Below are 21,148 nucleotides of genomic sequence, written 5' to 3'. Positions count from 1 at the left end.
CTTATCTGCTTCATAATTTTAATGAGGGATTTTATATTTCATAGGTCAATTTTTTTTTTTCTGGGAAGTAGGATACAAATAACTTTTAAAAAGGGAACAATCTGAGCTGGAAGGGGATTTATAGAAAGTGTTAGAAATTTGGAATCTCTATTTTGGAGAAGAGAAGCATGAGCTGCTCAGTGACATTGTCATGGGCCATTGAAAGCTCAGCTGATGACTATAGGTTCATGCTAGTGCAGTAAAGAATCTTTCCAATATAACAGCTCAGGAGCTGAGAAAACAAATAGCATGACTGATTCAAAGCTGGAGCCTAGTAAGAAAAGTGTATTGGTAGGTTCAGAGGGTAAGAAAATTGAAGAAACTGATAAAGCAAAGATTGAAATGTCATCCCCAGGAGTATGGGGCTACAGAGAAATAAAAATACATTCCTTATTTCTCTAACTCTTAGTCTTTATGCAATAATTGAACCAAAAAACTTAAGAAAAAGTGATTTCAGATGACAGCTAGTCTCCAGTATAATTTGTCTCAAAGGAGTATAATAGTGTCTCAAAGGAGTCACTAAAATATTTTAACTTCCAGCTCCATATTTAAATGGGATTTTGTTTCATTCTATTTTGAACTTTTAAAAATAATATTCCTTTAATTGAGAAACAATAAGACTACAACCCTTGACCCAATTCTGGTGTTTGTTCTATGTTTTAGTTCAGGTTTCTTTTTAGATGTAAGAAATAGAGACCAACTGGCATTAGCTAGCCCCTACCTAACAAAGGAAGTTTACTGTAAAGGCTCACATTGAAAGAAAAAAGGACTGGTATCACAGTAAAATCTGGTCTTATGGACATTGAAGCTGAATGGTGGTTGGGTTTCAAGGTATCCAGAGTCGACAGATGTTGATTCCAGTAGTCCCCAGTCTGCATAATTCTGCTACTTCCTTCAGTTCCACTTTGAGCAAGCTTCTTCGTAGTTTCTACCCACCATGGTTTTGCACAGGGCCCTCTAGCAAATTCTTAGTTCAAATCTCCAAGAAAGAATATGATTGTCTCAATGCATCTTTTTGTGTCAGAGGTGGAGAAGCTGGCTATGGACTGGTTCCTAAAATCAGGTGCGCATGTCTAGTCCAGTCATTTTTACCTGATTGGACCCGTCTGGCCAGACATGGTCACCTAGGCAGCAGAGGCTCCTGATGGAGCAGTTAGGCATGATAGCTGGTTCTAGCTAATACAATTGCAGGTAGGTCAGGAATAAGGAAAAATGGGCCCAGCACTTACCCAGGTACATTTTGGGGTAGAAACATTGTAACAAAACTGTTAAAAACAAACAAATGAACAAACAAAACCTCTAATCATTGTGTTGCTTGTTCAGATTCTGCCAGATGCACTCTCATAGATTTGGAGCTGGAGTTCTGTATATAAAATATAAACATAATTCACATAATTATGGATTTTTTTTTTCTTGAAAGAAAGACTGCTCATAGTTAGCCATTGATCAGTAGCATTGACCCATCATTGTAATGTAAGTGAGGAGGCAATCACTGGCAGAGAAGCTCCTTAGTAACTCAGACTTTCAGTGTCACAATTTTTGCCTTAAAAATTATTGTCAAGTTTACAAATAATCCCCATAAGTGAAACAAGCAAGAGTTTCATTTGGTTTATTACAGTTTTTAGTTGCAGTAAACCTTACTTATATGTATAAATTATTCAAATGCCTAGAAATGCTGTTATGAATCATATTGCATTCAAACATCTGTAAGACTTCTGTTTCATATTAAAAACATTTTATTAAGGAGTTAATTGTGCTATACTTATTTCAGGAGTTATAGTCAGGAAGTAAATTTAATTTGAAGTACACTTAGAAATGTAACAGATTATGTAAAGTAAGTAATTTTCAAGTTAAAATTTACTATAATTTCCTACCCCATAATGATTACAGGTTACAGCCATCCTAGGTGTGTTAAGAAAACATGTCTGTTCTTTAGGCTCAAGTTGTTCATTTCAGCAATGGTTACTTGGGCACTATAGAATTTGGAGTTATGGTAAAGTATTCACTGTTATTTTATTTGCAGCATTAATATGCTTTAAAGGATTACTACATGGCTATTTCTCCGATAAACATGACTAAATTCTTTAAACTTCCTTAATTACTTTCTAAATGTGAGTTGGATATCTGTTTGGGTAAATTAAGTTCTTTTTAAGTTTTTTTTAATGCTTCTAGGATTTTTGGTCATTTGAGAGGTAGGAGAGATCCCTGAGAGAAATAGTAATATTCCTACTAATTTATGCAAGTGAAGGTTCAAGTAATTAATTTGAATTTTAAAAGATGTAATATCACTTGTATTCCAAACAGTCTTATCTGGTTATAAATAAATAAAACTAAACAATGGTTTAAATACATGTAGGTAAAAAACAATCATGGAAAGAAAAAGTATTAGTAGAAGGTCAAACACTGAGGAAAAATAATGGAATTATCTATTCACAACGGTTTATATGGTTTATATAACTGCTAGACCTGAATCTCAAATTTAGTTCTAGGATTTCTGTCAGCAAAACTAAAGAGTAAAAACAGAATAGTTTACAAGATAGAAGAAATATATCAGCTCCTCAGTAGGAACTAAGATCTTTGCCTTACATTAACATTTTAAACATTTTAATTGATAAATATAACATGTGTGTAGAAAATGAACAAAATGTACAGCTCAGTAGATTATCACAAAGCAAATACTTCTGTAATTAACAACTAGAACATGAAAATAAACAAAGCCAATAAATACATGAAATTCTCTCCTCCCTCTGTCCACTTCTAATCACTGTCCCTTCCCCCTCCCAAAGGTAACTATTATCCTGACTTTTATGTAATCATTCCTAGATTTTTCTTTATCATTTTAACACTAAAGCTTACATCCCTATACCATATAGTAGAACTTTGCCTGATGGAATTTATATGGGATTTATTTAATATTATGGAGGAGGGTTGGGAGGTCTAGCTTTTTTTTGCTCAACTTTATGTTTGTGAGATTTATCCATGTTGTTGCACAGAGTTGTAGTTTTCATTTGCATTGCTATTTTGTTGTGTGAATATAGTTCAATATATTTATCATTCTACTGTTGAAAAGCATTTGGTCCACTTACAGTATGAAGTAATTTTGAATTGAATTCTACTGCTAAAAGCGTTTTTTTCTTCTTTTTTTTTTCTGTTGCCCAGGCTGGAATGCAGTGGCACAATCACGACTCACAGAAAGTCAACTTCTGAGCTCAAGTGATTCTCCTTCCCAGTAGCTGGGACTACAGCCACGCACCAAAATGCCCAGCTAATTTTTTGTATTTTTGTAGAGATGGGTTTTCGCCATGTTGCCCAGGCTGGTCTCAAACTCCTGGGCTCAAGCAGTCCACCTGCCTCGGCTTCTCAAAGTGCTGGGATTACAAGCATAAGCCACTGCAGCCCACCAAAGCATTTTTATAAACTGTATCTTGATGAACAAGTCCACGCATTTAAACCGAGAATATTCCTCAGAGTGGGATTGCTAGATCAAAAACTGTTTTCCAAAGTGGTTGTGCCAAATTATACTCTCACCAGCAGTACATGACAGCTTTCCATTGTTTTACTGCCTCGATACCTATATTGTCAGTCTTTTTAACTTTAGCCATTCTGATGCGGTTTTCATTTGCATTTTCCTGATTAAAAATGAATCTGATTTTTCCATAAGTTTGTTGATAATATTTTCTCTTGTGAAGATCCTGCTCAAGGGTCTCATCCACTTTTGGTTTTGACAGTCAATCATTTCCTTAGTGATTTGTATCAGTTCTTCATATAACCTATATATAGGCCCTTAAATATGTCTTATAAATATTTTCTCCCAATTTGTGCCTTGCCCTTCCTTCTCTTTAATGTTGTTTTTGAATGGACAGAAGTTCTCAAATTATCAATTTTATGTAGTCACATTTATAATTATGCCTGGTGACCTTTGTTTTATTTCAAATGCATTCTCTGTCATGAAGACAATTTATACCTTCTAAAATGTTATTTTATCTTTTACAATTAAATTTATAATGAATATATATGCATCTGATTTGGGGATAAAGTTTGAGGTAAAGGTCATGTTTCTTTCTTTTTCTACATGAATATCAAATAGACCAAGCACTATTTAATTTCAAAAGTCCTTTTACCATTGCTCAGAAGGGTCACCTTTGTCTTAAATCGTGTTCATTTATATGGAAGTCTGTTCCTGTGCTATCCTGTTTCTTTCATCTTTGTCTATCCTGACACCATCATAACACTGTCTTAATTACCATAACTTTACATAAGTCTTGATACCTGGTAGATATCCACCCTCATTATTCTTCGAGAGATCTTCAAGAGTTTATTGATATTTTTGGTCCCTTGCATTTTCATATAAATTTTAGAAAAAACTGACCATGTTACACACACACACACACTGGGCCTTCGTATGTATTTATGTTGAATCTATACATCAGTTTGGAAATAGCTGACATTGTAACAATATTGAGTCTCACAACCCATGAACATAGTATAACCATTTATTTAGGTCTTCGTTTTCTTTCAAAAAAAAAATTTTTTTTTTTTTTTTTGAGACGGAATCTTGCTCTGTTGCCCAGGCTGGAGTGCAGTGGCGCAATCTCGGCTCACTGCAACCTCCACCTCCCGGGTTCAAGCAATTCTCTGCCTCAGCTCCCGAGTAGCTGGGATTACAGGCACCTGCCACCACGCCTAGTTAATTTTTGTATGTATGTATGTATGTATGTATGTATGTATGTATGTATGTACTTATTTTACACGAAGTCTCCCTCTGTCGCCCAGGCTGGAGTGCACATGCGCGATCTCGGCTCACTGCAAGTGCAGTGGCGCAATCTCGGCTTATTGCAACCTCGGCCTCCCACGTTCAAGCAATTCTGCCTTGGCCTCCCCAGTAGCTGGGACTACAGGCGCGCGCCACCATGCCCGGCTAATTTTTTGTATTTTTAGTAGAGACGGGGTTTCACCATGCTGGTCAGGATGATCTTGAACTCCTGACCTCGTGATCCGCCTGCCTCGGCCTCCCAAAGTGCTGGGATTACAGGCGTGAGCCATCGCGCCCGGCCTCAAAAATGTTTTATAGTTCTCTTTGTAGGAAGGACAATCTTTAACTTATTCCTAGTTACTTGCTATCTCATGCACTATTATAAATAGTATCTCTTTAAAACTTCAATTTTATATTTGTTACTAATCTAATTGAAAGACGTTGATCTTTGAACATTGACTCTGTATCCAGCAACTCTTAAATTAATTTAGTAATTTTTTCTACTTTCTTTTGGATTTTTCTATGCACATATCATCTATGAAAAATTAGCTGTATTTCCTCTTCTTGATAAATTCGAAGACCCTCAATAATCTGAATTTGACGTGCAATTTTCGTTGTAAATTCAATAAAAAGTTGCTAGTGTATTCAATCTCCTTTCCAACTCACAAGCTCCCACTTTCAGTTTACTACCCCAACAACCCCCACCAGTCTGGAGGATTTTGAGCCTAGACACTCCTGCAGAGCAGGCTCCTGTCTCGGCTGCGGAAGTGCGCGCGCCCTCGGCACCTTAACAGTTCCGCCCCTCTCCCGGACCCAGCCAATCAGCGGCCGCCTCTTGCGCGCGTCCCAGCTACCAAAATGGCGGCTGCCGTTGGTGCGGAGTGCGGTTTGTAGTGCTGTTGCCCTGCTCATCCCTTTGCAAAATGTGAAAGAAGCAGCGGCTGGTGGAGGCAGGCCATAGGCAATGAGTCGGCGAAGGAAACATGATGACAGCCCTAGCCCGAAGAAAACGCCGCACAAAACAGCGGCGGCTGAGGAATGCGGCTCGGTGGTCGAGCCAGGGAGGAGGCGGCTGAGATCGGCCCGCGGTTCGTGGCCCTGCGGGGCTAGAGAGGGGCCTCCCGGGCCAGTGCGGCAGCGAGAGCAGCCTCCGACCGCCGCTTTGTGCAGTAAAAGTAACCCCGAGGGTGAGACGTCGGCAGCGCGGCCTGCCTTGGCTTCGGCGCCGCATCCCCACAGCCCAGCTTGCAACAGGGAACTCTCGGGTGGGGGTGGAGTCTGGAGTGTGTATTCTGTCTCTGGGATTCACCCCTCGAGAGCCCAAAAATAATCCTATACCACTCCCCGATGGGCTTTTGAACCCGAGCTTGAGCACTACCCCGTTAGGTTTGACCATCCATTTGCCTCCGCCACAGGAATAGGTCATGTGGTTTACCTGTTTGCGGGAGGGCGGCTGCTTTCCAGGCTGCTCCTCCAGTCAGCAGCAGTGGTGGAGTGAGGAGAAACAGCTGATAGGCCCGCTAAGCTCAGTTTATGCCCGGAGAAATTATTTCTCCTTAAAGCTTTTTTTTTTCCCCCGTGACCTGCTTTAGAGAAGAGTTCATATGAAAAGGTAAAGTTTGTCTCAAAGCCTGGTTGATGTCTCACCTCATTATGAATAAACCGGAAGTTCCTGTGTGTAACATCCCTCCAAATAAGATGCTAAGGATCCCTTTCGTCTCGATTAGTTTTAGGTGTTACTTTTTAAAAGACTTCTAGTAAATCTTAGTTGGAACTGAAGCTCATACAAAAGCCTTTATTCTGGAGCATGTTCTTGAAATAGTGCTTTTTTTCATCTTACGTGTCTTTTTTTTTTTGAGGGGGAAAAGAATCTCGGTCTGTCGCCCAGGTTGGAGTGCAGTGGCACAATCTCGGCTCACTGCAACCTCCGCCTCCCGGGTTCAAGCCATTCTCCTGCCTCAGCCTCCCAAGTAGCTGGGACTACAGGCGTGTCCTGCCTCAGCCTCCCAAGTAGCTGGGACTACAGGCGCCCGCCACCTCGCCCGGCTAATTTTTTGTATTTTTGGTAGAGACGGGGTTTCACTGTGTTAGCCAGGATGGTCTCGATCTCCTGGCCTCGTGATCCACCCGCCTTGGCCTCCCAAAGTGCTGGGATTACAGCCACCGCGCCCAGCCACCTTACATGTCTTTAATAATACTCGTATAAAGCAATTCGGGAATGAACAAAAATCTTTATAAAGATTTGAAAGTGATTCTAGACAAAAATTCCCAAGCATTGGATCACTAATGGTTTTTGAAGAATCGCAATTAATGTAGATTAGATAGAGTTGGTGAAAGGGGGCTAAACATATTTAGGTTTCTGTTGGGTTACTTTGGATTTTTGAATGTACCTATAAATTACAGATGGTTCCCCAAAGCCTCCAAGTCTCAATGATAATAAATAGAATGACTTAGGTTATACGGTATTGTATTATGCATTCATAGAGCTTCTGGATTATCTAGAAATGTTTGCTATTTACAATGTGAAGTTTGCGAAGTGCTGCGTGGATTTTTATATGAAACAAGCATTTCTGTTACGGTTCAGGTAATTTTCTCTGGGAAAAAAAATTATCTTGGACTATAAAAGTTAGTCTAAGCTATTTGACCTTGGGGTCTTACGAAGTAAGGTAATGCTTTAAAATGCAACAATTGTTATTTTACTCATATTTTATATAGAAAGGTATGAAACACCAAAGAGAACGCTGAAAATGGACTCACTGTCATCTTCCTTCAGTTCTCCTAATGATCCAGATGGACAGAATGATATCTTTTGGGATCAGAATTCTCCATTGACAAAGCAGTTAGGTAATTAATTATTAACATTTTTTATGTGAGTAAATATTTGATAAATCATTCAGATTTAACTAGAATTCTAGTCAGATAATAGCATCGGGAACCTCTGAGAATCTTATATGGTTTTATCTGTATGAGTATGTGATGTAAACACATAATCCTCTAAGCTGCACTAAATAAAATTATTTTCTAAGAAGTGACAGCTATTTTTTAAAATTGAGGGGTTTTTGTTTAAAATTTATAGAAATGTCTTTGTTTCTTTAGGTAAAGGAAGAAAAAAGCAGATTTACACCACAGATAGTGATGAGATTTCACATATTGTTAATCGTATTGCTCCTCAGGTAAATATCACTAGTTTTATAGTTTGTTTTAAAACAGTGAAGAATGTGCCACTAAGTTTTTGTAGTTTCTTTAAATGAAAAGTATTGTCTATTACAATTCTTTTTTCCAAAAATAAGGCAGCAAAGATTGCTGTTTTGCCTTTTCTACTTTTGAAATACATATTTTGAAAAAAGGAATATAATATAAAATACAAGATATTTTCCTAAGTATAAATCTTGTTTTAATTTTTTAGAGTAATTTTTGACTAGGGCATTGTGTTTATCTGTAATGTTGTGCTTAACAACAGATGGCATCATTTTTCAAGTTGCTAAAATAATAGAATAAGGCAGTGAAAAAAGTTTATACTTTTATGATTGTTTTGTGATTGGTACTTCCTGTCTATAACATTTCCCCATTGAAACTATTAATACTCACTGACTTATAAGGTTATCAAGAAACACTTACAAAAGTGGAGAGCACTGAATTCAAATTTAGTCCTCATTCAACCTCCTGTGCTGTGTGACCCAATGCAAGTTATTTAAACTCTCACCACCTCAGTTCATTCAGCCATGAACTAGAATTATTGTGTTGCTCTTGCTGTCTTCATTGGATCATTATGAGGATTAAACTAGATAAAAATTCTTTGTAAACTACAGAGTGCTATAATTGTAAGGTTATGTTAAGGTTGTTACTGTAATAGAACCATCTCCAAAGGTTTTTTTTTTTTCTTGGACAGGCATGGTGACTCATTCCTGTAATCTCAGCATTTCGGGAGGAAGGCTGAGGCAGGAAGATTGCTTGAGGCCAGGAGTTTAAGACCCCGTCTCTTAAAAAAAAAATTTTTTTGAGTGTTTCGTTTCTTTTTTTCATTTCTGTTCTTGTATTGTTTGAGTGAAATAGAAATATGTTCAAGTCAATCATTTGACACAAAGCAATCCAATAACTCTAATATTATATTATAATTACTAAGAAGCAAAGGCTCAATACCTGAAACTGTTCTGAACTTCTTTACTTTTTGTTCTCTTTTTCTTATTTAACATTTAAATCCAGAGAACATTTTTGCTTAGTGTCTTCTCTAAAGGAAGTATACCATTCTTCCTTAACCTGCCCTTGAATAGTTACTATATGTTGACCATAAACAATAGATGGCACTGGCCCAAAACATGGTTTGAAGAATTACTGTCACCCAGGTGGAAGAGACAGGAAATGAAGTTTTTCTTAGCAGCTATAAAATATCCAAAATTACACCTAGCACAGTCAAAACAACTCTGTTGCTACTAGCTCTACATTCCATTTTTAGCATGTCATAGAAATTCATTTTACTTACAGTTCATTAGTTAAATAGCATTTATGCCATAATAGTACTTACTCTATAAGTTAACAATAGATCTTCATTAATTGTGGGTTTCACATGAAAGAAGCATAATAAAATGTGTTTGGGCGGGCCAGTCTAAATAGTGATAAAAAGATAGTTGTGAATAAATTATTGGACTCTTTACCTAAGTGGGCTGGAAATTATAGCTCATATAAAGAAATGGCAACAGTATGCAAGTGGTAACTTGTATAAAAGAAAAAAATATGGTTAAATTAGTAGCTTTAAAATGTTACCCTCTTAAACTGACTACTTTTAAAGCATATAAATCTTTAGCAGTTTCAAGGTCTGTTTGAAAGCTTGTCATGTTCTCAGAATGACAAATACTTATATTGTTTATTTTTAGGTGAGTCATTCTCAAATCATTTAATTTCCTTTTAACGTTTTCAGAGATCGCATTTTTTTTTAATACACGCTTTTATTTTGGTTGGGCAGTCAGTTCACTTTCTACAGGGATACTTTTTATACAATGTTGTTTATTTGAAGATGGTATATATCTTCATTTATACAGCTTTGCACAGTATACCTTTTATAATGAAATGAAGTAATGCCTTTAGATACCTTATATAGCACCTGGATTATGGTTGAAAATCAATAAATTATGTAATTATTCATGAAGAAATATGTAATATAACACATATAAATAGTATACAAACATACGTAGGACCCATGTATATGTAAAATTGGGTACATAAAGTCATAATTTAGTTCTCTGAAAATCGAATGAATTTAAAATTACTTTTGTAAATGGCAGAGTTCATAATTAAGACTATTATTGTCTTTAAATTCAAGATTGTTGAAATAAAAGGGAAAATATATTGAGTCTGAAAGTGAAATTACTGATTTTCTTGAGTATTTGCAAAGCTAAATGCAACTAGGTTCAAGTTGACATTAAGAAAACTTTTTTGATTCATTGAGGATTTGAAGTACCAAGTTGTAGGGATCTTTTCACCTAAATCTTCTAGTAAATAAATGTAAACTGACACTGGTATGCCCAGTATTGTGCTGGATGCTGAGTTATTCTAAGAAGAGTCCTTGCCTTTGAGTAGCCTATAATCTAGTAGTAAAATTATTTTTTAACTTGTGTGATATTTGTGTTCATTCTAGGTACTGTAAAATAGAGTGAAAATGGTTACTTGATGTGATTTGTTGGTTTGGTTTGCAATTAATGCCTAAAGCTCATTCTGTAATTTTTTTGTGTGATCAAGTGACTGAAAGGTACAGCAAAAGTATCCAGGTCTAAAACGCCTTTTTTCTGTATATTATCTGGGCTAAACTTTTCTTCTTTCTCTATTTTTTTATTCTTATTCCTGTCTCATTCTTAGCATCAGTTCTAACCTTGCTCTTATCTCTTAATTCATTCCTGATCTTAATTCTGAGTGTTCTTAATTTAGGTCAACATGGATTGTCCAACTTTAGATAAAGATTATAATAAGGATAAAGAAAATTTGGAGAAACAGATGATACAGGAAGAATTCCATATGTATCTCCTCTCAATTCTGATGATTTCTGCCACAGTTTCTGACACTAATGTTTTTATAAGTATCTTAGGACAATTAAAATGTCAGTTTTCTTTTGATAAAAACATGCTTCTTTTATTAAATATACATTTGATAAATTTAATTCTTAAAACTATTTTTTTAAAATAAGCAATTTGTAATTCTGAATGTTTTCATTCTCTGAAACATAAGTGGATCAATTCTTGTAGCTTATTATTGCTATCTCCCAACTTCTTATTGTTTTTGAGTTTGGTAACTGTTACCTCACCAGAATTTAGGAAATTAATTCAAAATCATTAGTTTTTACTTTCTTTTTTCTTTTGTTTTTTTTGGAAGGGAGGGGTTGCTACACTGATACTTTATACCTGTTTTTTTCCCTATCTGCCAAAGGATGAAAAACCAACAACAAATTCTATGCTGGACATGTGGATTGGTGAAACTGCTATTCCTTGTACTCCCAGTGTAGCAAAAGGAAAATCAAGAGCAAAAATCAGCTGCACAAAGTAAGTTAAGACTTTTCTGCTTTTCTGAAATTCAGTGAAGCAAATATTTTTTGATAATACTCCAATTTAGTTTTGTGAATATATCAAAATTTTTGTTAATAAAATTTCCACAGTTTTGATCTATCAAATTTTGGATTTAAAATAATTATAACTGTTAAAATCTTAGAGCTTTAACATCAAAATATGTTAAATAACAGTTGGATATAATGTCTCAGAACATTTTTAGTTATTTTTAAATCTTGTTTAATAGGTTAAAAACACAAAATCAAGAAGAAGAACTTATGAAACTGGCTAAACAATTTGATAAAAATATGGAAGAGCTAGATGTGATTCAAGAGCAAGACAAGAGGAATTATGATTTTACCCAGACGATTTCAGAAACAGAGATTTTAAGTAATTATAAAGATAATATACAGATGCGGTCATTACATAATATAGTTCCCGAAATAGATGATGCTACAAAAAAGAAGTCAATCAAAGGAAACACCAAGATATATGTGGCAAATAATCAAAATAGCAGTCAGAAGCCATTTGACCAAACTGCTGAAGCAGCCTTTAATGCTATTTTTGATGGTTCTACTCAGAAATGTAGCGGACAGTTAAGCCAAGAACTGCCAGAGGCTTTTTGGAGCACCAATAATACTACCTTTGTAAAGACAAATGCTTTGAAAGAGGAGAAAATCATTACTAATGAAACTCTGGTCATTGAAAAACTGTCAAATAGAACCCCACGATCACTTTCTTCTCAAGTAGATACACCCATAATGACAAAATCATGTGTGACTTCCTGTACTAAGGAGCCAGAAACTTCTAATAAGTACACTGATGCATTTACTACCAGTGATTTTGAGGATGACTGGGAAAACTTACTAGGTAATGAACCTTTTGCTATGCAAAATATCGACATGCCTGAACTCTTCCCTTCTAAAACAGCCCATGTTACTGATCAAAAGGAAATTTGTACCTTTAATAGTAAAACTGTTAAAAATACGTCAAGAGCAAATACAAGTCCAGATGCCAGGTTAGGAGATTCAAAAGTATTACAAGATCTTTCTTCAAAGACATATGACAGAGAATTAATAGATGCAGAATATAGATTTTCACCAAATCCAAATAAATCAAACAAATTATCATCCACTGGAAATAAAATGAAATTTGAGAACTCTTCCAATAAAATCGTTATTCAAGACAAAATTCAAGATTGTATAGTTACATCTAATCTGACAAAAATAAAGGAAGATATTCTTACTAAATCTACTGTATATGCTTCTGGAAGGAAGTCAGCTTTGAACACAAGATATTCTAATGAACAGAAAAATAAGTGCATTTTAAATCAGTCTATTAAAGCCCCTGTTAATACTGATCTTTTTGGCTCTGCAAATCTAGGCAGTGAAACCATTGTTAGTAACCCAAATCAGACTAGTGCATCAAAAGTAGGTTCTTTCTTTGATGATTGGAATGATCCCTCATTTGCCAATGAAATTATTAAAGGATGTCATCAATTAGATAATACCTGGGAAGCAGATGATGTAGATGATGATTTGTTGTACCAAGCATGTGATGATATTGAAAGACTAACTCAGCAACAAGGCATTAGAAAGAACAGTAAGACATCAGAAAGTATATGTGAGATCAATAATAATTCCGAACATGGAGCCAAAAACATGTTTACTATATCTAAACAAGGAAGTCATTTGGTACAATCAAAGCATTTGAATCCAGGCAACATTTCAGTGCAGACATCTTTGACAAATAGCTCACAAATAGATAAGCCAATGAAGATGGAGAAAGGGGAAATGTATGGAAATTCTCCAAGATTTTTAGGTGCCAGTAATTTGTCTAAGTATTCTAAGATCTCAAACTGTCAGATAAATAATCTGCATGTGTCTTATACTAACACTGATGTTCCAAGACAAGTGAATAGTTCCAAATTGGTTCTTTCAGGAAGTTCAAGTTTGAATGTAACTTCAGATCACATGAATACAGAAATTGCTACTTATAAGAAGAAATTGAGTACAAAGCAGCTATGCCATAAGACTATAACAGATGAAGCTCAGAGCAACCTTAACAAAACAGTTGGATTTTCAAAGTTTACATTTACAAGGATGAAAAATTCTCAGATTCTTTCTCAGTTTAATCAAAATTGTATAACTGGAAGTATGTCTGATACCAAAATTACTCAGGGTGTGGAGAAAAAGAAAAGTGTCAACCCATTACTGGAGGAAGCTGTTGGACAGCAATCTTTGGTGAAACTTTCTGAATCTTTGAAACAATCTTCAAAAGGTATGTATGAAATATGAAATAGTTTTCTTTGAAAAGCATCTTAAAAAGTAGTAAAATAATTATTTGTTGTTTTTGAGTGTGAGTAATGTATAAGGTAAAACTATTCTATGACGTTTAACTAGAATTCTTAAAATGATACTTGGAAATAATTATACGGCATTATACAGAGTAGTTGGTTTATTTTTCAAAATATTACATTGAATTCTTTCCCAGCATTTAATACAAAGACTGGCATATAGTAGGTACTCAGTAAATATTTTTTGAATGATTTATTAATTCTTTCTTGGAAAATCATACCTTTAGATATATGTATTACAGTGTTCATTAAGACTGTATTTACTAAATTGTTTTAAAACTTGAGTAATCTTCTGGGAAGCAGATGATGGAGCAGTGAGGTAAATAATATTTAGAAATTTAGAGCATTCTAATTAAACATCTTTACTAGTGTGATATTTGATATAAACGTGCTAGTGGTGATGGTTAAAATTATGATTTACTTATTTGATAACAGCTATCATTTCTGATTCTTCCAATTGCTCTTTTCCCCAACTCTCCATTCTGTCAATAAGTTTCATTCTTTCTATCTCAAAAACCGTATCCCCAAACTGTCCATTTTTCTTTCTACAACAAGTTAACATTTCTTGATGAGACTACTGCAGTTCTTTTATCTATCTCCTTTCAATTCTTATCTCCAAATAGTGGAATAGCCTTTTAAAATTGGATGGGCAAAAATGGCATTTCTATGCTTAAAACAACCTTCAATGGCTGCCCGTCATATTTCAAATAAAATCCAAACTGTATACTGTGACCAGCAAAGCTGTGGATTATCTCTCTTTAACCTGTGTCTCCTCTTTTTTCCTTACCTACTAAGCTTCAGCTATACCAGCTATCTTTTAGTTTTTCAAACAGTGTATGTTTTTCTTCCTCGTCCAGGAACTTAGACCATGCTCTTCCCTTTGACTAAAACTACTTCTTTTCAACATGTGACCCCTCCCCCACTCTTTCGTTGGTGCTTTCTTACATCTCAATATAAGTACTACTTTCTCACAGAGGCCTTCCTTGAAGAGTCTATAAATAGATCTCCTTGTTTATTTTTTATTTCCTAATTGCTTTCATCACAAGTTGCAATTAAATATTTAGTGACTCTTCTCTGTCTTGTTGGCATTACTGTTACAACTTTCCTATATAAGTGACTTTTTAAAAAATTTACAACAGTAATATGCTAGTTATTTAAAAAGAAAAGTAAAACAGTATAGAATAATTTAAAGGAAAGAGTTAAGTCTTCTGTTTCTCCTTCTGATAACCATCCCTTAGGGAAAACCACTATTAATTGTTGGTATGATGTAGCATTTTCTATGAATATAAAAAGATATGTGTGTGTGTATGTACATATATATGTGTATGTGTATATATATACCTATAGATCTATTTAAATATTAATAAATCTGTATACCCACTATTTGGCAACTTGCTTTTGCCTTAATATATTATAGCTGTCTTTTCCTATTAATAGATATAAATTTATTTTTGTCCTATTAATGACTGTGATATATATGGTGGATGTATCATAATTTAACTGTTTCTCTGTGATGGAAGTTTGGGTTGGTTGCAGTCTTTTGCAATTACAAACAATAATCCAGTAAATATCCTTCTGCATAAATTTCTGCATGCTTGTATAATTGTATCTGTTAATTCCTAAAAAATTGCTACAAGAGGAAGTTTTAAAATTTGATAGACACCACCAAATTTCTGTCCGAAGCAGTTATACCAATTTGTTTTATCAACACTAATTCTCTACACCCAGGGTGTCCAATCTTTTGGCTTCCCCAGGCCACATTGGAAGAATTATCTTGGATCACACGTAAGATACACTGACACTAACAATAGCTGATGAACTAAACAAAACAAAACAAACAAAAAAAAAATCACAAAAAAATCTCATAATGTTTTTAAAAAGTTTATGAATTTGTGTTGGGCTGCATTCAAAGCCATCCTGGGCTGCAGGTAGCCTGTGGGCTGCAGGTTGGACAAGCTTGCTTTACATGATAGCCCAAACTAGATATTTTGAAATATTAAAAATTGTACTCAATCTATAATACTTTTAAAGTGAGTATATTGTAACTAAATCAAGCATGTTCCTAGCATGAATTTATTTACAGATAGAGTTGACCCTTGAACAATGTGGGGGTTAGAGGCGCTGATCTGATTTGCAGTTGAAAGTCTGTGTATAACTTTTGATCTCCTAAAAACTTAACTGCTAATAGCCTGCTGTTGACCAGAAACCTTTCCGATAACATAATTAATACATATTTTGTATGCTCTTATATGTATTATATACTGTATTCTTACAATAAGCTGGAAAAGTGTTATTAAGAAAATCATAAGGAAGAGAAAATAATATTTACTATTCATTAAGTGAAAGTGGATCATCATAAAGGTCTTCATCCTCATAATCTTCATGTCTCGTAGGCCGAGGAGGAAGAAGAGTAGGAGTTGGTCTTGCTGTCTCAGGGGTGTCAGATGCAGAAAACAACCAACAAATGAGTGGACTTGCCAGTTCAAGCCCATGTTGTTCAAGGGTCAACTGTAGTTATAATTCTATAAAAGGCTAAACCTCCTGGAGTATTTGAGTTTTCCCAAAACTCCTATCTACCAATCTATCTGCATTTCTTATGGATAATCTGCCTTTTAGCTTACCTTATCAATATTTTCTTTAAGCTTAGTGATAGTACTGAGTCTCTTAATTACTATTAACTTTGTTGATGTTTTCTATTGTTTCTACTTCCTTTTACTTTGGTATGTAGCAAGCTGCTCTCCAGGGAAGTATCTCTGAAACAAAACTCACTTAACTCCCTCATTTATTTCAGGCAGGAGTTGGCAAACTATGATCTGTCCAAATCCAGCCTGCAGCTTGTTTATGTATAGCCAGCACACTAAAAATGATTTTTACATTTTAAATGGTTGGAAAAAAATTAAAAGGAGAATAATATTTCATGACATTTGAAAATTATATGAAATCCAGATTTCATTGTCCATAAACAGGTTTTATTTGAATACAGCTCATCAGTTATTTATACATTATCCATATTCATTTTTGCTACAGTGGTACAGGTGAGTAGTTGCAACAAGATATTCAAAGGTTAACATTCTTGCTTTCTGACTCTTTACAGGAAAAAAAAAAAATTACTGACCCTTGCACTGTAAGATCAAGATTAAGAAGAGCAGCTTTCACTTAGTACTTTACAGTATTTTAAGACTTCATTGTGTATTTTTATTATAGATTGAGTTAAAGGAAGGACTGATGGGAAAAATGGATGAGCCCCTAAATCAAATTTTCATGGTGTGACCTGATTATCATTTGAAATTATTTTCTATAATATTGCCAAGCAAATTGTAAGACCAATTTTAGGAAGTTATATTTTCTGCTGTTGTAGATTATTAACCTGTTTTCTTTCCACACAGTCAAATTCAGTGTAAAGTCTTTGTATGTGTAGTCTTGAGTTTGTTGTGTTTCTCAACTTTGAGACTAAAGTATTAGATAATTAGTCAAGCTAATTAGAAAGTATCTTCTGGTGTCTCTCTTTAGGAAAAAATAGCTACAGTCTGTTAGGTAAATAGCTTAGGAAATAAAAGCCATCAAAACCATCTGGGAAACTTATTTAAAATATGTATTTCTTAGCCTGAATACCCCCTCCCATTTCTGATTATACCAAGAAAGGAAAGGGAGGCAGATTATATATTTTGGAAAATGCCTCTGTTTGTTAGTTAACAAGAGAAATGTCTCAAATTGTGAATCTTTTTCTAGATGTCAGAATAAATGATATTTCTCTTCTGTCAATATTACAGATTCTTCTCAAAAAGCGTATTTTACAACATAAATCAATTTTACTGGTAAAAGTTTACTTAAATATGTATTAGGGTGATAGTCTTAAACTTAAAATATCGTTTAAATGAGAAAGTGATTTCTAATACAAAGCTTCAGCTTACTAAGTTGAGATTATTTTAAAGTTTCTCCAAAATGCATCCTCCAAATAAAAATATAATTTCTGACAGTGAATCACAGGTAACCAGTTTGACATGACAGATTTCATTTTATCACTCTAAAATATATTTCCTCAGTGGATGAAATGAAAACTTTATAGCTCTATAGGGAAAAGTAGGTGTGAATATTAATATAACATCTTATGTAACTATACACTGTTTGAGATTGATAGCTAATTTAATTCCTTATATTTTGACTATTTTCCTATTAAAGTTTACATAACATTTTAAATCGCAGTGTATCCTTTTTAAAGATATATTTATTCGTAGGTCACATAAATTAGATGTCATTGTCCACAAGAATTATTTGGTGGGTAGTCAGTTTTCTACCAAATTGAATTTTTTTTAATTAATTAATTAATTAATTATTATTATACTTTAGGTTTTAGGGTACATGTGCGCAATGTGCAGGTTAGTTACATATGTATACATGTGCCATGCTGGTGCACTGCACCCACTAACTCTTCATCTAGCATTAGGTATATCTCCCAATGCTATCCCTCCCCCATCCCCCCACCCCACAACAGTCCCCACAGTGTGATGTTCCCCTTCCTGTGTCCATGTGCTCTCATTGTTCAATTCCCACCTATGAGTGAGAATATGCGGTGTTTGGTTTTTTGTTCTTGCGATAGTTTACTGAGAATAATGATTTCCAATTTCATCCATGTCCCAAATTGAATTTTATCACACTGTGAAAAGAATGTATCAAATAGAGACAGATCCATCAGTGCTTGATTTTCTTTTGAACTGGAGCATTATATCTGTATTATGTACTTAGAATTTTATATTCAGTAGTTTAATTTGATTTAATAGCCAACTAATATGGCAAATCTGGGTGATTAAAAAAAGCAAAAATTAAAGCACATATTGAATGACTTTATAGCCTATAAAAGTAAAACTCATCTTTTGTCGAATTTTTAGAGGAAGAAGAGAAAAATAGAAAGTGTTCTCCTGAAGAAATTCAGAGAAAAAGACAAGAAGCGCTGGTTCGGAGAATGGCTAAAGCACGAGCCTCATCTGTAAATGCGGCTCCCACTTCATTTCTTTAATGAAATATTAGTTGGAAGACTTCACGAAGACTGCTGATAACTATCTGTGATAGGAAATTTTTTTTTCTTGATTTCTCTGTGAGAAATGTAATGCTGACTTTTATAAAGCCTGGACGTCTACTTTATTTAATAAATCAATGTTTGCAATGGTAAATGAAACATTTCCTTGGACACGTATTTGAAAGTCATTATATACAAGTTTTGGAAATTCAGGAAAGTTAGCAATTATTTACAGATATCATACAGAGGAAAGTAGTTATATTTTTAAATGCTATTATTGCAGAGGATCATCGAAAAAGAGGTAATCTACGTTATTTCCTATTCTAATGTCTTTTCCTAATACAAAACTTCAACTTTCTAAGTTAGTAGAGACTATTTTTGTAGTTTTACTTTCATTAACTGTTGCTTAAGGTTTTTATACACTTCCAGATTTTAATTAATACTTTCATATTTCTAGGAACATGGTTGATATGAAATAAAGGACTTTATTTGTGAGGAAATTATGTTCAGTTCTTAGAAGTGGATTTGAATTTTAATAATTCTAAAATGTGACACATTTTGGAAACTTTCCACCATATTTAGGAAAACTGATTTTAGAAGTCTAACATAGAAGAAAAGAAGTAGTGGATTGTCTACAAAAGTAATGTGGCATCATTAACATTTAGAACTGGCAGAAACTTCATATGTCATCTGGTCCAGCTTCCTTATTGTATCGGTGAGAAAAAGTAATACTGTTTTCAAAGTCATAGACAAGTTAATGCTGTGCTACGATTAGAATGATTTCTTTGGACACCTAAACAATTATACTGTTTGTTTCAAAGTATCAGTACATAAAATAACTTGAGGGAGTATTATTTTCTAGTATAAAACAAAAGATAAAAGCACAATAAGGACTGTTTGATAATAATGCTCATTGTTCCTTATTTTGCTTTAAAGAATTAGTCTTTCCAGGATATAAAAATGAGAACCTTTTTTCTTTTCAGTTTTTCTGTAACTGTGTAATTTTCCCCTCAATTAGTTTACTTACTTTACTCATCTTTTCTTCTCTATTACTGTTTTGTTTTTTCTTTTTTTGCCGTTTTGCCTATTTGGAATTTGCTAAACCAGTAATAGAAGTCCAACTAGAGGGCGTAAGGCAGGGAGGATGCTTTATTCCTCTTAAATGGTTTTAGGAGATCTAGAGAAAGTTAGAGATATGAAACACCTGTCATGGTGTGGCATTTATCACTATCAAGTGTCTCAAAGCTGTGATAATATGGTAGTTACTGCCCTATAGCTATACAGATACTCCTCAACTTACCGTGTAGTTACATCCCAATAAACCCATCATGAGTTGAAAATACCTTAAGTTAAAAATGCATTTACTACACTTAATCTACCCAACAACATAGCTTAGCTTAGCCTACCTTAAACATGCTCACATCACTTATATTAGCCTAGAGTTGGGCAAATCATCTGGCAACACGGCACACTGTAGAGTATCAGTTGAGCTGATGCCCAGCATCGTGAGAATGTTGTACCGCATACCTCTAGCCTGGGAAAGAATCAAACTTTAAAGTGTGGTTTCTATTGAATGCATATCACTTTTGCACCACCTTAGAGTTGAAAAATTGTTAAGTCAACCATTTTAAGTTGGAGACTGTACATCAAAAATGGTATTTTCATATATACAGTGGAGTACTGGAGTTTAGCTAACCTATATTATTTTTCTAGGAATATATAATAACCTAGATAAATGCAAGTAGTTTCTATGTAAGAAAATAAAGAGCTGAGAATCTTTTACTAAAAGTGGCTTCACTGTGTTATGACTATGCTTTGGATATCTCTGTCCTTGCTTAAGCTCCTCCCTGCTTAGTGCTTGCTTTTTTAGCCTATTCTGTTCATTCATTTAGACTCAGCCTACTAAGTCTGTTTCTTTGAACCTTGTACCTAACCATCTTCACTGGAATTGATTGCTTCTCTCTGATCATAATGGTACTGATTATTGTGTCTGTCTTTCATTGAGCAATACTATAATGCCTTTATGTGTTGTTTAGTTGTATAAATCTTATTTTATAATTTGTCATTTTGTGTCTCTGGTAATTCTGCCAAATTCTTATACAGCCCATAGTATTATTTGCATAATAGTTTTCTCTAAGTGACTCCCTTTTTTTTAAAAAAAAAAAAAAAAAAAAGAAACTTTTATAGCACTTCTTGGTGGTGGCAGGTGTAGTGGCCCTGTACGTCTGAACCCGACATGACTGGTTTTTAGGGTCACTGCTCCTGTTCTATCCTGATTCTACCACTCTCCTTTCCTATCCTGATTCTTCCTTTAGCCCTTGTTGGAAACATTAGGGGGTGAATGGCCCATAAATGAGCATGCAGAGGGCTGTCTATATAGTTTGCCTGGCTTTTCTCTTTCCTAGTCTGTAGGGAATCTGGGGAAGGGACAACTGGTAGCCTGGCAATTTCCCCCT

The 21,148-nt window shown here is 34.6% G+C and overlaps 1 protein-coding gene and 1 long non-coding RNA gene across 3 annotated transcripts in view; one reads left to right on the top strand and one right to left on the bottom strand.

Annotated features, from left to right (window-relative positions):
* Window positions 1-6,410, bottom strand: part of LOC134737793 (uncharacterized) — a 219,924-nt gene extending 213,514 nt beyond the window's left edge. Inside the window, exon 1 of the long non-coding RNA XR_010123092.1 lies at window positions 6,228-6,410. This is a non-coding gene — a long non-coding RNA (uncharacterized LOC134737793). The remainder of the gene's footprint in view (window positions 1-6,227) is intronic.
* On the top strand, window positions 5,608-19,193 carry ETAA1 (ETAA1 activator of ATR kinase). Of its 2 annotated transcripts, XM_054475790.2 has the most exons (6): window positions 5,608-5,979; window positions 7,508-7,636; window positions 7,889-7,965; window positions 11,207-11,319; window positions 11,570-13,602; window positions 18,565-19,193. In XM_054475790.2, exons 1-6 carry the CDS (start codon window positions 5,757-5,759, stop codon window positions 18,690-18,692), a joined length of 2,703 nt encoding a protein of 900 aa, XP_054331765.1. In that variant the 5' UTR covers window positions 5,608-5,756; the 3' UTR covers window positions 18,693-19,193. The 2 variants fall into 2 exon arrangements, with proteins under 2 accessions (XP_054331765.1, XP_054331766.1); XM_054475791.2 differs by lacking the exons at window positions 5,608-5,979; window positions 7,508-7,636; window positions 7,889-7,965 and adding an exon at window positions 8,682-10,880.
* The last annotated feature ends 1,955 nt before the right edge of the window (window positions 19,194-21,148 follow it).

The sequence above is a fragment of the Pongo pygmaeus genome, chromosome 12 (assembly GCF_028885625.2).
Source record: "Pongo pygmaeus isolate AG05252 chromosome 12, NHGRI_mPonPyg2-v2.0_pri, whole genome shotgun sequence".
NCBI lineage: Eukaryota > Metazoa > Chordata > Mammalia > Primates > Hominidae > Pongo > Pongo pygmaeus.
Note: the sequence above shows the minus strand (reverse complement) of the source record. Positions and strands in the feature narration are given on the sequence as shown.